We start from the raw sequence: 16,593 nt of genomic DNA, 5'->3' as shown, positions 1-16,593 counted from the left end.
AGATATTCCTTTTGGTGTTAGTACTAGTAATACCCCACGTACATAACCACGTCCTGATCGCTGGACCTTTAAACAGAAATACAATATATATTGAATATTTGTGGAACATCAGACAAGAATACAACATGAGTAGGGCTATTATGCAAACCTTCGAGTTACACAGAACTCTTCATCGTGTGATCACAAGGGCGAGTCCGCAGCCTGCAGGAGCAACAGAGGCCAGGGTTGGGATCACAAGAACACCAGCAAGGAGAACGCAGCTTATTTCTGCTTGGCCCAACAGCCAAGGGGAGAGCGGCGCGGGACGGGTTTGCCGCGGGCTGCAGATGCCCCGAAACTTGGACGCGCGGCGAAAGGCGTGCGCGTGCGGGGGCGCTCGAGGGAGCTTACGGCCGTCTCCCGCCCGCCTGCTTTTCATCGCCCCGGCGAGGCGCCTTTTCCAGGCGTTCCCCGGGCAGCGGGCGGGCCACGCCCCGAGGAAGAAGGCAGAGCCGAGCGCTGCCCGGCAGAGAGCGCACACCCGGAGCGCCCCAGGCATGGAGGGGCCGCCTTGACGCAGGCTCCCCGCAGCGCGCCCGGAGAATGGGGCGCGACCGAGCAGGTGAGCGGCCGGCTGGAGGGATGTCCGGGATTAGCGACCGGCCGCCCGCGCTGGGAAGGGGAGCGCGGCGGCGGCGGCGGGCGGCGGCTCCCTCCCCTCCGCCCACCCGAGGGCGCCCTCTCGCGTCTCTTCTTCTCTCGGTGGCCTCCGCTCAGAACGCAGCCGTCGCAGTCCCGGGTCCTCAGCTGCTCTGCTCTGCTCTGCTCGGCGAGAGCGTGCGGGCGGGCGGGCGTGCGTTGCGCGGAGCTCAGCAAGCGCCTGCAAACGGAGAAAAGGGCGCCCCGCGCGGCGCCCCAACCCCGATCTGCGGGAGCGCCTTCCCAAGAGGCTGGCGCGGCGGTCGCTCACAGCTCCTTCTCGCGTTGGATCCAGATTTAGGGTGCAGTCCGATGCATTTTTAGACGGGAAAGAATCCCACAGCTCCTAGCACGCCCCGGCCATGTTTTCTGTCGAAGCTTGCATGCGATTGCGCTCCTAGTCAGAACTCCGAGCGCAGACCCATTGAAATCGACAGGACTTAAGTTAGCCATTTAGCTAATATAAATCTCGTTGGTTTCAACGGGTCTACTCGGAGTATGACTCAATCTGGATCCAACCCCTTGTCCGTCTGTCGCCGAGAGGGGAGCTGCGCAGCTTCTAGGGACGCTGAAGCAAGTGCGTATCGCGGCTGGGCTGGAGGGAGCGAGATGGATACGACGTGGGCCGCGCGGAGCGGTCGCCCTGTCCTTTGAGTTTTCTTTCTTCCCGCGGGGAAGTTCGCCGTGAGGCATCGGAGAGAGAGCCGGTGCCCGCTGTTGATACACTTGTGTCCCGGGAGACCGGGCAGGCGCCCTGATTTGGAGGGAGAAGAACGCGGAGTTTCTGCCGGCCAGCCTTAAGGAAACAGGGGCCCTATTGTTCCGCTCTGATCGGGGGGGGGGGGCAAGTGAGGAAAAGGCCAGTGTATTACCTCCCCCCGTCCCACGGCCACACAGCCAAAGAGCCTGGCGTATCCCTTTTCCCTCTTCGAGCCAGGGGAATCGCAACCCTTCTGCCAAACAGCACAGACGTCGAACGGGGCGGGGGGGGGGGGAGAAAGGATGGTTTAGACAGGGAACATTTTTCTCGCATAGAACTGCCACCGATGAAACAAAAGAAGGTAAAAAGATACCCCAGGCTGGGCGGGGCTGACTTTTGGTGGGTGGAAATGCCTGAGCTGCAGAGCGGTGCTCAGTTCTCCTGGGGAAAACGAAAAGTGCTGCGTTTGCCGCGGGGTTTCCCACAGTTTCTCCATTGCTGTTGCCGCCCTCTTTGGCCTTGCTGGGTTTGCAGGCAGGAGAGGAGCTAAGCAGGCAAAAAGAGCCGGCAGCGGATGCTCGAAGTGCTTCAGCGGGCGATACTGCCACCTTTCCACGAGATGTGTGCGACTCATCATGATGCAGACCTGGGTGAAAGGTGCGGGGCAGGGCAGGGCAATGGGAATCGTTGGATGAGGGCTGTCTGGCTTGCCTGACAGGTTAGGCAGGAGAGGGGACCTGCTAGGTACATGCCTTTGCTAGGGCATGTCTGAATGGACTTAAGAGTGTTGTGACGGGGAGTTCTGGATTAGTGCCGAGAGGCAAAAGAGGTGGCACGTGTCTTCTCCCATGCCCTGCAAACAGCCAGCTGTGTTCCAACAGATGCATAAGGGAATATTGAACAGCACTGAAGGAGTAGCAAGTGAGACTGAGGATCAGCCTCTCTTTGCTCTCTTGCTGTCAACAAAGGTCCGATGACTGGAAGTGGCAGCTTTTCACATTACAGGAAATGGTGAAAAGTGGATCAGTGAGTGAGTCACTCACATACCTGGAGTTTGAGCTTTCATTTGAGGCTCATGCACTTCCATAGCAGGTTTCATGTTCAAGTTTCCTTTTAGCATGTAGTGCTGGAAATGCAAAAAGAGGGTGGCCACACTCTATAGCTGAAACAGCTTACATGAACTTGGAGATGGGGTAAGGTGCCAAGGATTCATGGCTTGCCCAAGACTTTTTGCTGCCTGGGGCAAAAGACAATCCCCTGCCCCTGCCATGTCACATACAGAACTCAGCTGGGCTGGCAGATAAATCTAACACTAGTGAGGGAACAGCATATTTCATTGCCGGTGAGGGCAGCAGTCTAGCTTAGGGGGGACAGAGCGAGCCATGTGGCACACACAGCTCTGTCTTCTAACACCTTGCCGCTGCTCAGTCACTGTGCCACCAGGTGCCCATGTGCGGGCTGCCAAAGAATGCTACAATGCAGCAGTGAGCGCCACCATGCAACTCATGACAAGAGTAATGCAGCTGCGGCACCTGCTACCGTCTGTGGCCTAGGCTGCATGCCACTGTCCCTGCTCACTCAGTCAAGGCCTTTCCTAACAACACTGTCTGTGATGTGTTGGGAGAAAGAGACTAAGGGCACAATCCTATGCATGTTTAGTCAGAGAAAAGGCCTACAACTCCCAGCATGCCCCAGCCAGCATGTAGGCCTTTTCTCTGTCTAAACATGCATAGATTGTGCCCTATGTGACAGAGCCAGCCAGTCCACACCAGTGACAAGCGAGCATTGCGACCACTGGGGTGTTGGCTGAGGGGGCATGGTTGCCGGCCTCCTCCTCCCTCCAGTATCCACTGCCTGAGGCGGCTGCCCTGCTCTGCCTAATGGTAAGGCCAGCTCTGAGAGGACTGTAAACGAAGGGATCACAGGCTGCCTTGTGAATACTTGTGACCTAACCTAGCATTCTGTGTCTACCAGCAGCCTGGGTCAGATGCTTCAAAAGAAACTGTACAACAAAAGCACATTTGTGAAATAAGCCATACACTGTCAGGCACAAGATTTTAGCAGCCAGAAAATTTGGGGCTGCTTCCCTCCCACAAAAAAGGTGCCTTAATAGATTTTGCGGGCGGGGGGTGGGAGCTGACTATCATAAATTTATCTAATACTTTGGGGGATGCATTTATACTATTGGGTGACAATAAGTTCTGCAGGTTAACCATGACCCTTCTGACAAAATACTTTTGCTCATACCTGACATAGCCCAGCCCCCCTTATTTATTTATTTTTATTTATTTATTACATTTATATCCCGCTTTTTTTCCTCCTTAAAGAACCCCCCTTCACATCAGTGGAGATGTGGCCAGTGCTCTTTCCTCAGGAAGAATGAAACTGGGTTTCCCTTCTGCCTTTAAATTTCTTAGGGAATTTGTCATTGATTTTATTTATTTATTTATTAAATTTATTAATCACCCATCTGGCTGGTCACCCAGCCACTCTGGGCGATGTACAACAACAAAACAGTTAAAACAATAAAATTCTACATTAAAAACATCATAAAAAATACCCTAACCCACCCCAAATGCCTGCCTGAACAACCATGTTTTTAATGTGTGGTGGAAGCTCATTAAAGAGGGGGCATGGCGGAGTCATCTTAATAAGATGTTTTAAGATCTGAAAATTGTCCATGGACCTTTAAGGATAATAGCATGGAGAGGAAAAGCTGATGTCATTTGTCAGGAAGGGCCTAGGGAGGGAGCGCAATCCGGTTCAAGATCTTTTCATTGTTTCACTGCTGCCTACATTAAATTGACGTCCCCTGAACGGGGTCCCTTACACCGTAACTTCCGATTCAACACAATGGCAGAAGCAGAGCATTACAGAATTGGAGTAGTGATTGGCTGTGCTCTAACATTGGATGGAGGTTATCGAGAGACACAGATGTGAAGAAATTAACTTCACTGCTAGTTGCACTGAAGCTTGCCGGTGGTTCATTCTTACATAGACCTGCAGTGCCTTTTGTAGGTTTTGTGCTCTGTATTTGTAGGCAGACCTCCTCTTTCATGTGCTGGGTACATTCTTTATGTCGAATACTTGACATTATTCAGCGCTTCTAGGTCTCGTTGTCCTGCACTATGTGGGCCTCTACATGCAGACACTGACAGTAGCTTCAAATGCAGTATCTCAGTATGGGCCAGTAGTTAGAGAACTGGCCTGGAAGTTCTTTTTTGTGAACTGCCCAGAGAGCTTTTTTGTGAAAAATTAATTTTTGTGAACCACCCAGAGAGCTTCAGCTATTGGGCAGTATAGAAATGAAAAGAAATGAAATTAATTAATTAATTAATTAAATTCTTGCAAAATTGGGCTCACGTCCAGAAGCCTCTGCCACAGGAAATAATAATATTTGTGTTGCAATTTTAAGTGTTCAAGAGCCTCGTGTGGCGCAGAGTGGTAGGCAGCAGTATTGCAACCGAAACTCTCCCCACGACCTGAGTTCGATCCCAGCAGAAGTCGGGTCTCAGGTAGCCGGCTCAGGTCGACTCAGCCTCCGTCCTTCCGTGGTCGGTAAAATGAGGACCCAGCTTGCTGGGGGAAAGGTAGTCACGACTGGGGAAGGCAATGGCAAACCACCCTGCTATAGTCTGCCATGAAAACGCCAGCACAAGTGGCGTCCCTCTTGGGGTCAGTAATGACTTGGTGCTTGCACAGGAGGAACCTTTCTTCTTTAAGTGTTCAAAGCTCTTCAAATGCATTATCTAATTGTAGCCCTTACAGCAGGGGTAGAAACCTGGTGCCCTCCAGATGTGATGGACTACAACTCCCATAAGCCCCAGTCAGCATGGCCAATGGTTGGAGATTATAGGAGTTGTAGTCTAAAACACCTGGTGGGTACCAGGTTGTCTACTCCTGCCTCCCAGCAACCCTGCCAGGTGCATAGGTATTATTATGTACTGGGGAAGTCACTTAGGGTGCTTCCAACCGAGGCCTTTATGGTTCAGTCACCCTGCCTCATTCACAGATGGTCCTAATTGGAACAGAACTGTGAATAGAGGCTTATGCAGATAAATACACAAACCTATCAGGTATTTTTGATGTTCTCAGTGGCAGAGAGATAATAACAACCCTCATGTGGACAAATCGGAGGAGGCTGGTGGTTCCGATGTCAGTGGGGCGATGAATCCACTCCAGGTTTCAGTCAGGACCAATCAGAACTCTAAAGGCACTATCCAAGGTGCAGAGCACCTTGGATAGTGCCTTTAGAGTTCTGATTGGTCCTGACTGAAACCTGGAGTGGATTCATCGCCCCACTGACATTGGCGTCACCAGCCTCCACTAAATCATACTGAGATCGTACCACTAGAGTGCAGAAAGCATTACAATCTAGAGCAGCCTTTCCCAATGTAATGCCCTCTAGATGTTTTGTACTTCAAGCCCCATCAGCCCCAGCCAGTAAGGCTAATGCTCAGGAACGCTCAGAGTTGTAGTCCAAAACACCTAGGGGACACCATTTTGAGGAAGGCTGCTCTAGAGAATATATTTCATTCCAACTGGTTCGGTCACTAAGATCTCAAAAGGGCTAAAGCAGCCTTGTCCAACCTTCCGCCCTCCGGACGTTTTAGACTACAACTCCCATCAACCCCAGCCAGTATAGCCAGTGGTCAGGAGTCCTGGGAGTTGTCAAAAACATTTGGAGCACCATGTTGGGGAAAGCTGGTGGGCTAAAGCGACAGGAGTCATTTACAGAGTTCACACTGGCATTGACTTGGCACTGTTTAGAGAACACACAAAGATAATGGCGGGACTGCTGGGCCATATTGCCCAGCGTGTGAAGCAGTGTTTGTCTGGGTGTTGCCTAATGAGGGCTCTCTCTGTCAGCGGATCCTAGACCCAAATCATTCACCCAAATCATGAAAACAGCGCTGCCATTTATATTACTTAACCTATGAACTATTCTATTACAGTTCAGGGAACTTCTTGATTAGCAATCAGTTCAATGCTGTTTCCATGTTGCTGTGGCACTTTGGGAGCGCCACAGCACTTTGGGAGCGCCACATTGTGGCACAATGTGTCCACCCCACAGTGGTGCAGTAACATTTAAACCTCAGCACCGCGTGGATGGGACTGAGTGAGTGGGTCTTCCCCACGAAATCAGAACCCCTCTGGGAGGGTTGGCATCAACTCCTTAGGAGAGGTCCTCATGGTCTGACCTGCCCATGTGGTTATGAGCTTTTAAGTGCAGCATCTGTGCTGTGGGTTCACCCCGTGAGCAACTGCCTCCTGAAGCAGTGATATGTGTAAAGGGCACCTTAATAAGGGTGTGATTACTTCTGTGAGCTGTGCTAACAGCAAAGATGGGGTTGATCACTGTTTGCAAGGTAGCATAGCTCCTTTGGTTTGGAGGCAAGGCATATGCCTTTGTTTGTTTGCATTAGGTTTGGTTGCTTCAGAAACCCTATCAGTATAGGAGAGTGCCCAGGTGAGCAACACAGAGGGTTGTATCCAATGTTATTCTCACTGAAGTCCCATTCATTTCAATGGGTCTACCCTACATAGGACTAATATCATGTACAACCCAGAGAGGGCTGAGCAGAGCTACCCCAAGACATTTTGCTGCCTGAGGTGAAGGGCAAGATGGCACCCCTCCCCCTTCATTGCAGGTACAAAATTCAGCCAGGCTGGCAGCTGAATCTTACTTCGACATTGGCAATGGGACACAGTGCTCTAGCATACCTGAGAGCAGCAGGCTAATTTAAGGGGCTCAAAGCAGGCTGAGTAGTGCATACAGCTTTGCCCTCCAACAGAGGGGAACAGCCAGAGGGGTTGGGAGAAACAGATTTGGGCACCGATGCTGCCCACACCCACATCCCAGCATCTACCACCTAAGGTGGCTGCCTCCCTCTGCTCAATGGTAAGGCCGGCCCTGGACACCTCAATTCAAGTGGCAATGAGTGGCAGTTAATTCTGTCTCCCCACTGAAGAGCAATGAAATATACTTACATAGCATTTAGTTACCTAAATCCATCTTCCTGACTCTTGCAGGAGGCTTTAGGATGACTCCTACATAGTAGTATTAATTATCTGGATTCGAGGGAACAGATGGGGGAGCTCATTATGAAGCCTACTCTGTGGTGGTGATGGTGGTGGTGAAGAAGCAAAGCCTCACCACCACTGTGCCCTTGCAGATCTGTTCTGCAGACCTTTTCTGCTTTGTTTAGGGCCTACCCCAACTTGAACCATGTGGAGAGACAAAGGAATCATCTGAATCCCACTGTGGCATGTTTGCTAAGCACTTCAAGGATAAAATCACTCACATTTGCCTTGACCTAGGTGCCACATCTTTAATGAGTCAATCCAGAGATGTAGCCAGGGCAACATTTAGTCTGGTTTTCAACTAGGCAAGCCCCTTGTCCACATCCTCAGGTTGCTGTTGCAACTTGAGGATGTGGAGAAGGGGCTTGCCTAGCACCACTTATGAGCTCAGTCCTTCCTTCTCGTAGGTTATTACATCAAGCAGAAAGGGACTGACCAGTTGGGTCCAGGAGGTTATAAATGCTTCTTTAGCAGAGGGGTGGTCCCAGCAGCCTTGAAGGAAGAGGTGGTAAGACTACTCCTGAAGAAAGCCTCCGTGGATCCAGAGGATTATAATCATCACCAGTCAGTTGCAAATGTCCTTTTCTTGGGCAAGGCATTGGAGAGTGCTTGCTGGCCAACCCCAACCATTACCAGGTAAAACTGATTATCTAGATCTATTTCAATCTGGATCCTGGCCTGGATTTGAAACGGAACCTGCTTTGATCACCCTTGTAGATCATCTGTACTGAGAGGGGGAGGGAGAGTGCAACCCTGTTGATTCTTACTGAATCTCTCAGTGACATTCAACACCATTTACCATGGTAGCCTCCTTCTGCATAGGTTCTCTTAAATGAGGATTGGAGGCATTGATTGGGTTCACACAACATGACAAGCCAGAGTATGTGTTGAGTGTGGGTTGTCATTGAACCATGGCTTGTTGTGGAATCGTGGGTTGTGTGAACCCAGCCATGCTAACAAATCTCTTAACCTTGAACAACCCACAGTTCACAACCCAACGACAAACTATGGGTTCTCTTTGTGGGTTGTTCATTGTTAACAAACCATGGTTTGTTAGTGTGGCTGATCTCACACAACACAACCATCCACGATTCAACAACAACTGACAGTTCAGCAGCAACCTACACTCAACCTGTACTCTGGCTTGTCATGTTGTATGAACTAGGTGTCTTTCAGTGGTTTTGTAAAAAACAAAGGGAGTCTTGTAACACCTTAAGGATTAACAGATTTATTCTGACACAAGCTTTCATGGACTAGAGCAGGGGTGGAAAACCTGTGGTCCTCCAGATGTTGGTAGACTACAACTCTCATCATCCCTGACCATTTGCCATGCTGGCTGGGGCTGATGGGAATTGTAATCCAACACCATTTGGAGGGCCACAGGTCCATTAGATGGATGAAGTGTTATCCTCAGCTGGCAGGCATACATGGGTATAAAAAGAGGGGGAGATGTAAACAGTGGAGCCAAAGACAATGAAATGCAAAAACATAACCTGTATCAATTCAGTCTGAAACTTAAGATGGCAGTGTCGAAACTCTTTCAGCCCAAGGGCTGAATTCAGTTTTGCAGAAGCTCTCAGGGCCTGCATTCCTGTGAGGAGCAGGGCCAAAAATAGTAGCACATTTTAGCTTAAAGCTCTTTCTGCCACTAACTAAACCTTGGGAGAGGCATTTCAGCCTTTTAGAATGGGAAAACACATACACAAGCCAGGAAACCACCAAACCAACTGGTGGCTGGGGAAAGGGTGTGGAGCCAGGGGAAAGGGTGTGGCCATCTGGGGACCTCAGGCAGGCGTGAGGTTCACCACCCCTGTCTTAAGGTATGTAAAGCCAAGTGGCCATTCACAACAGCAGGAATTAGGAGCTTGATGCAAAAGAGCAGAGGATTGAAGATGAAAGAAAAAACATTGTTTTAAGTATAATGATGGATGGAAATGTCGCATGTCAGGAGGAAGGGCATGCCACAGAACAGCGTGTATGAAAAGATGGAGATGGGAGACAGAAGGAGAGGGTAGTAGAAGGGTGTCTGTAGAATGGACAGAAGACAGGTAGTGACAGGTAAGATAATGTAAGCACTTAACAGCAAAACACTGATGTGTAAAACGAACATGATAAGGAAATGGAAGAGTGAAATACAGAAAGAAGGAGAGAAAAAGAAAAACAAAACTGGTGGCAGATCTGAGAACAGAAGAAAGAGGTTGAAGACAAGAATTAGGCACGCCTGAAGGAAGTGCAGTAGAGGAACCACAGTGGGCCAAAGTCAGAGATGGCCAGTGTCTTAATTGCAGCAGTAGACAGAACTGAACAGAGTTTGGAAATAATTCAGCAGATGACAATGGCATGAATAGAAGGAAGAAAAGACAAAGAGGAATTTAAAAGCTCCCACTGAGATTATGAACTTGAAGAGACAGAATTTGCATTGGGTTTAACATTTAGTTGAACCCAACTCTAATGAAAAAGCAACTGTAGCAACCCAGCCCTGACTTATAAATTGAGGGAGAAGCCCAAACCCTGACCCACTGTGTATGAGCTTTGGCTGTTGGGCAGTATAGAAATGTAATTAATTAACCAGCTTTCCCCAACTGGGTACCCTCCAGATATGTTGAACTGGAACTCCCATCATTGCCAGCCAGCACAGGGCCATGATGGGACTTGGAGTCCAACACATCTGTAGGGTACCCAATTTGGGAAAGCTGGTGTAACCATATCAGTGTATGCAGGCTAGGTCTGTCCTGAACAACCCATTAGCATACATCCAGACTCGGGGACACTGCAGCTGCCCTTTCTCCTGCCAGTAACTGAGGACTTGGAGGAGAGTCACGCTGCACACTGTGACTACACAGTGCCTCCAGTGACAAGTGTGGCTTGATAATGTCATCAGTCTGGTGCCTGGTACAGTCCTCCTCAGAGTCCTTTGTTGCCAGTAAAAGGAGGAGCACTCCACCCTGTGGCCTCTGGGTCTTGATCCTTACCCACCAAAGAGGAATATTGTTCTGTGATGCTGCACCTGCAGCGCAGTAGCCTCCAGCGCCCAGCAGGGGCACAAACCAGTGATGTCATTAGCCCACATAGTCACTGGAGGCTACCGGACAGTCACAGCAGTGTGCCCCAACTCTCCTCCGGCACAGGTAAGGAGGCCGAACTCCTTGGGAGCCACCAGCTATACTTAGGGTGGCCACTTCTGAATCACCAAAAAAGAGGACAATTTGCATTACATTTGTCAACATACTTGCAGACAAACTAGAGATGCAGGCAAAGGATCTGCAAAGGATGCAGACAAATTAGAGAGTGTTCTGAGGAGGGCAACGAAGATGATCAGGGGACTGGAAACAAAGCTCTATGAGGAGAGACTGAAAGAACTGGGCATGTTTAGCCTTGAGAAGAGAAGACGGAGGGGAGATATGATAGCGCTCTTCAAGTACTTGAAAGGCTGTCACAGAGAGGAAGGCCAGGATCTCTTCTCAATCATTCCAGAGTGCAGGACATGGAATAATGGGCTGAACTTTCAGGAAGCCAGATTCTGGCTGAACATCAGGAAACATTTCCTGACTGTTAGAGCAATACGACAATGGAACCAATTACCTGTGGAGGTGGTGGGCTCTCCCACACTGGAGGCATTCAAGACGAAGCTGGACAGCCATCTGTCAGGGATGCTCTTACCTGGATTCCTGCATTGAGCAGGGGGCTGGACTCGATGTTCTTATAGGCCCCCTTGAACCCTAGTATTCTATGATTGTATGAGGCAAAGATGGAATAGCGACATAGTGCCTTTTGACGGGTAGTGGTGCTAGGAGCCCTCTCTCTGGAAGCACCCTGATACAACTGACCCTCATGATTTACGCTCCACAGCAGGCGGGGATGATTTTCGAGTGCAATTGGTAGATTAGACTCTGCGCTGCATCAGCAGCAATTTTGGTGCCTGGTCATCCAACACCACACATTAGCATTCTCAGTTTAAAAGGCCCCACGTGTACCACAGCCTTTCTTCATTCACCGAACGTGTAAAAGCTAGTCTGGATACAGCAGGTCACATTTACGTGATGAACCAAGAGCGCTCGGTAGTTTTGCAGAGTTTTTCAGGAAGGCTTGCCTGACTTTTGTGCTATTCATATATCCTTTATCTACAGGAGCACATTCTTTACTTTTTCTCAACAAGGAGGATCATGTTCAATACTGTAAAGAGGTTCCAGAGTTCTCCCCTTCTTTCTAGATAAGAAATAGTTCACCTGTCTATGATAAACACCAAAATATTCACCTGTCTACAGCACCACTATTCTAGGAAGGAATGGAGTTGTTTCTTCTCTAGTTGTAATCCCAAGAACAAAGAATTTAGAAATTCATACCACTCTTTAAATTTCAGTGAGCAGACACTAATACTAATTACAGGTTTCAGTGGACTGGGGTTCAGTTTCCAAAGAGGACAAATACAATAAGATACCATCCAAAACCCAGCCCGACCCAAACACTAAGCTTTGAGCATACATTGCCAGAAAGGGGTTGCTGAGCTATTAGAGATGGTCGCATTTGAACGAAAATGGTAAACAGAGTTCTTAAATATTTGCTGTTCTTTAAAACTTCCTCCTACTTTTTACACGTTACAATATAAATTCTAGCTCAGATACTACAATCGTACACTTTTATATGCTCACCTGGTGGTTGCTGCCATTTATCTACTTCAAAAATACCTACACAGTGTTCGAGTTCTGTGAAGGATTGCAGGTTTCCAACCTAGAGCCAATTGCATTATGAACTATGGGTTCTTCTCAACAAGGCTTTTATAGTGACATCATCCTGTCTCATTCATGGAAACTTACAGGGATGTGGGCTGAGTGGGTCCAGACAATGTCATCTTCCATCTGTAGCCTTCCTGTGTTTTCCCACTGCATCTCCCATCTTTTTTTCCATTAAAAATCCAGTCAGTAGAGAAAGATGTAATAGCTGCACACTGCATTTTGATTGGTAGCACTAGGAGCTGCTCGCCTGGAAGAACCCTTTAAAAAGTGCTGTCACTGAGTTCCGATCCATAGCATATCACGATGGCACATTTTTATATGCTCACGTGGCTATTTACCTAGTTTACTGCTGAGAACGTACTGATGCTTGTCCTTTTTTTGCTTTAGGTCACAAGAGGTGGACAGTCATACTTTTTGGTGGGGTCCTGCTAGCAACAGAACTTGCCTTAGGAGCTCTGGAAGAGACCTGCAACTGCAGCACACCTATCAATTTCCAGGAATTCCAGGCCAAACTGGTTCCTGGGATGTGTTGTTTGAATTTCACCAGGACTAAAATTGATACCTTGGACTGGAGCATCTTTGCTGGAATTGCAGGCCTCAGAGAACTCTACCTATCAAACTGTAGCATATCAGACATTATTAATGTAGATGGTGGTTCTTCTACACTGGAGATTCTACACTTGGACCATAACCAACTAAGTTGGCTTCCAGACCATTTCCTAAGAAATGCACCCAGCTTACGTGTCATTCAATTAGAGAGCAACCATCTCCAGAAGCTGCCTGAGTCATTCCTGGAAACATCTGACCAAATCCAGGAGATCCATCTTGACTTCAATAACTTATCTTCTGTTCCCTCTGGGATTTTCAAACCATCTCTCCTCACATTAGGCCTCTCCAACAACAGCTGGGATTGCACTTGCAGCTTATTTGGAGATCTGGAAAAATATCTAGGTGCACCATTTTACATTAAGATAGTTTGTAGCGCCCCAGAGCGTTACCATGGCCTGAACATCAAAGCCATCCCAAAAAAGGAGCTGTGCCGGATTCATAGCCTAACAGCTCTCTTCATTTGTCTGCCCCTGGTGGCTGTTCTGGTCTTGGTCACTTGGTGCTTTTGCAAGCAGCAGAAGAAGACAACTGGCTATACTCTCCGTGGTGGGAAGGAATGCCGCCTGGCCACAGTGGAGAGAAATGGTGCCAAAGGGTCAGGAGACCACCACTGCTATATCCCATGTGAGCTGCCTCTCACATCTACTGCAGAGAGTGAGAAGAACATCTTGTTGCAGAACCAAGTCTTGCTTAAACCATCAACTTCCCTCTTAGGGAGCAACAGAGACCTCTACGAGGAGGTGGAGATCAAAGTGGAGGCTTCTGATGACACTTTGCTGCAGGCCAATGCGGGAAATCTTGACCAAGGCAAGTCAGGATCCAAAAACATGACCATTGCAGAGGAGGGTGGCACAGGGGGGGAGTCTGAAGCTGAGACAATGAGTGTGACCGAAGTGCTGAAGGATTCAGCAGACCGGGAGAAGCTCTACATGAACCAGTCAGTAGATTATTACAACCTGGTTCCTGGGATTGAACTGGAGGACTCAGACCACATGGAGTATGAAAATGTCGATCTTTCCTGAGGTTGCTTATGGAAGTGAAGTGGTTTAAGTGTGCACCAAAGGCTAACTTTTACCTGGTTTGTTACAGGGCCAGGATCACCAGCCTCAAACATTATGCAAAGACTCTAAATAATGAGATATTTCTTCTAAACAATTATATGTGTTAGGCTTAGTTTCTCTGTCTTCTGGGCCTTTGGAATGGGGCCCCTCACTTTATTAAGCATATATTTTACAATATTAAGGTATGGCAGAATCTACTGCAGTTTGGGTGACAGATGGGCTATATGACCTGCAGTTCCTTTCTAGGCCTTTGAAGCTATGCATTTTTTATGTTTACTTTGCAATTTGCAATAAAAGTCAAGCTTTCTCTTGGTTCAACCTCCTTCTAGGAAGAAAGTTTTAGAATACAAGGTTTAAATTCTAACATTTAGAACCAAAACACAAGCTTACCCATATGAGCATGAAAAAGGTTGTCAGCTGGGTCAAGATACTGCCATGCCAATATTATTATTGTTTTTAAAAAGAACTGGACATTTTATTTTGAGAATGTTTTGGCATGCCTGGTCTGTATATTCCCTACATGGTTTTGTCTACGGCTACGTTCTAAAATTCCGTACTCTGTGTTCTGATCTTTTTTCTTGCTGCATGGGGCGCTCTCTCCAATCTCCTTCCTTCCCAAGCGGCACCAGTCCTGGATGGGGTTTGCTCTCTTAGGAATTTTCTCCAGTTATTTAAGAGCTCAGATTTCATTTCACAGACTCCTGTGCAAGGAAGGTGTGTGACACCTAGTGGAGAGGAGTGTGCACAGCTGCCTTCTTTCCCACAATGAGCTCTCCTTTGTTCTGTAACCCTTTTCAGTATTTGAAAACTCTTAACATATCTCCACTTAATTAACATTTCTCTAATCTAGGATAACCACATTAGTTTCTGTCTTTGGTAAAGAATTTGCTGTGCATGTTGCATGATCTGTGGATGGCAGGTAGGCAGACGCTCCTGCCTCTTGGGTCAAAGGTGGGTTTGGGGCCACTTCGTTTTATGATCCAACACACACACACTCACTCACTTTCTCCCCTCACACAGACACTTCCCCCCTGCATTCCCCACACACACATACCCACTCTCTCTTCCCCCGTAACACACACACTCCCCCCCAACACATACACATTCTTCCCCCCCACACAAACACACACTCTTACTTCCTCCCCCCCACACCCACACTCCCCGCCCCCCACATATACTGGCAAAGCTTACTATTTCTTGTTTCATATTGCCTCCTGGGTTGGCAGGCCACAGTGCTGCAGCTAACAGTAGAAACCACAACTGGCAGAATCCCTATTCTGTGCAACTTTTGAAGGTACAGCAGGGACTTGACAGTACAACCCTATGATCCCTTACCCATAGCCTTCCAAATTTCACTTCTTCCTTGCCCACTTGACTGGTTTTGACCTAGGGCATTTCTACACGAGGCTTTTGTTGTGCGCTTGTGATTGGTGTCTCACAGTTTTTTGCAGGTCCTTTATATGACATCGTAAACCTCTGGTGCCCCACCCGTGCTTTCTTGCTGTTACACTGGCATAATTCTCAGTGGGGATAACATGATAAGGGATTTTATCATGCTTCGAAGCGCAATAAATTTCCGGTGAATTGCGGGAATCCTGCTTTATCGCAGCACCATCTATTGGCTGCATAGTAAAACATATAGAATTGCCCAGAAAGAAAAAACCTGGAAACAACCATGTGTAAAGAAAGCAATCTTAATCCCACAAGGAATCTGGAAGCAGAAGCCCTGGTAAGGGTGTGGGATTTTAAGCTCATGTGGAGAAGCTCCTACTTTCATTTTCTCTTTGGCCCTTCTTTGATCATGTCTATGTCTCCACATACTTTCTTGTCTTTAAATGCTGAGACATCCCCCCCTGCCCTGTCTCATTAGCCGCTTTGTTACCCCAGTTGCTTGTTCAAAGCTCAATACAGTATAGATAAGCATGCTTCAGAACCACATGTGTTCTCCAGTACTGGACCTATATACATATACATGCACTGCTGTATTACTACATATTTTCCAGAGTCAAGTCCTGTAACTGAAAACAGATTCTAAGGCTAAGTTTTGTGAACCCTGATTCAAATTTCTAGCCTCCCCACCCCAAGACAAAAAGTGTAAGAGGCTATAAAGCAGTTTAATTCAAAGATCAAGAGAAGATGAGAGGAAAGCTCTTTTTACTGTGTTCTAAATGTTTTTGATATTCACAAGGGTCAGATTTATTGGCCTATATACTGGAATGAATGAGTAAAGCTATACCTGCCCAAGAGAGAGAGAGAGAGAGCGCTTTTAAATCTCCACAGTCATAAATAATCTGATACATGCACTTCCTTAAAATACTCTGTGTGTGTGTGTATTGCTTTGAATGCTTTTTGTTTTGTACTAACCTTTGCAGTTTATATTATTGTATTAGTAAAAGGTGTAAATAAAATGGAATAAATTATTTTGACTTCTAAGAGTTTTACAAGGAAGAAATATATAGTATTTTTTGTCTTGCTGTTAAATGGTTACTCTAGGATTTAAAAAGTCTTGGGTTTATGAGAGGAGTTATTGCTGTTAAAAATTCACGTATACATTCTGAAACATTAAAGGCTCCTGCCTTAACATCCACATCATCTAAGCAATACAGATGTTCTATAGTCTCAATTTCCTTTGGTCTTTTAGTCCCATTTTTATGATTATCCCTCTAGATTGTATAGTGGTTAGGGAAGAGTACCAGGCATTCAACTTTGCAATGTAGTCCATGTTTCT

At 47.5% G+C, this 16,593-nt stretch overlaps 1 protein-coding gene across 1 annotated transcript; it reads left to right on the top strand.

The window, feature by feature from the left end:
* The first annotated feature begins 489 nt into the window (after positions 1–489).
* Positions 490–16,307, top strand: LOC146348247 (uncharacterized). Its single transcript, XM_084852651.1, has 2 exons — positions 490–601; positions 12,583–16,307. The coding sequence occupies exons 1-2, from the start codon at positions 583–585 to the stop codon at positions 13,824–13,826; spliced, it is 1,263 nt and encodes a 420-aa protein (XP_084708777.1). The 5' UTR covers positions 490–582; the 3' UTR covers positions 13,827–16,307.
* Positions 16,308–16,593: the final 286 nt, after the last annotated feature.

Source organism: Heloderma suspectum, chromosome 4 (assembly GCF_057233095.1).
Source record: "Heloderma suspectum isolate Gila_16-S chromosome 4, 16-S_ref, whole genome shotgun sequence".
NCBI classification, from domain to species: domain Eukaryota; kingdom Metazoa; phylum Chordata; class Lepidosauria; order Squamata; family Helodermatidae; genus Heloderma; species Heloderma suspectum.
The sequence above is the reverse complement of the archived record's forward strand: the minus strand, read 5'-3'. Positions and strand labels throughout refer to the sequence as shown.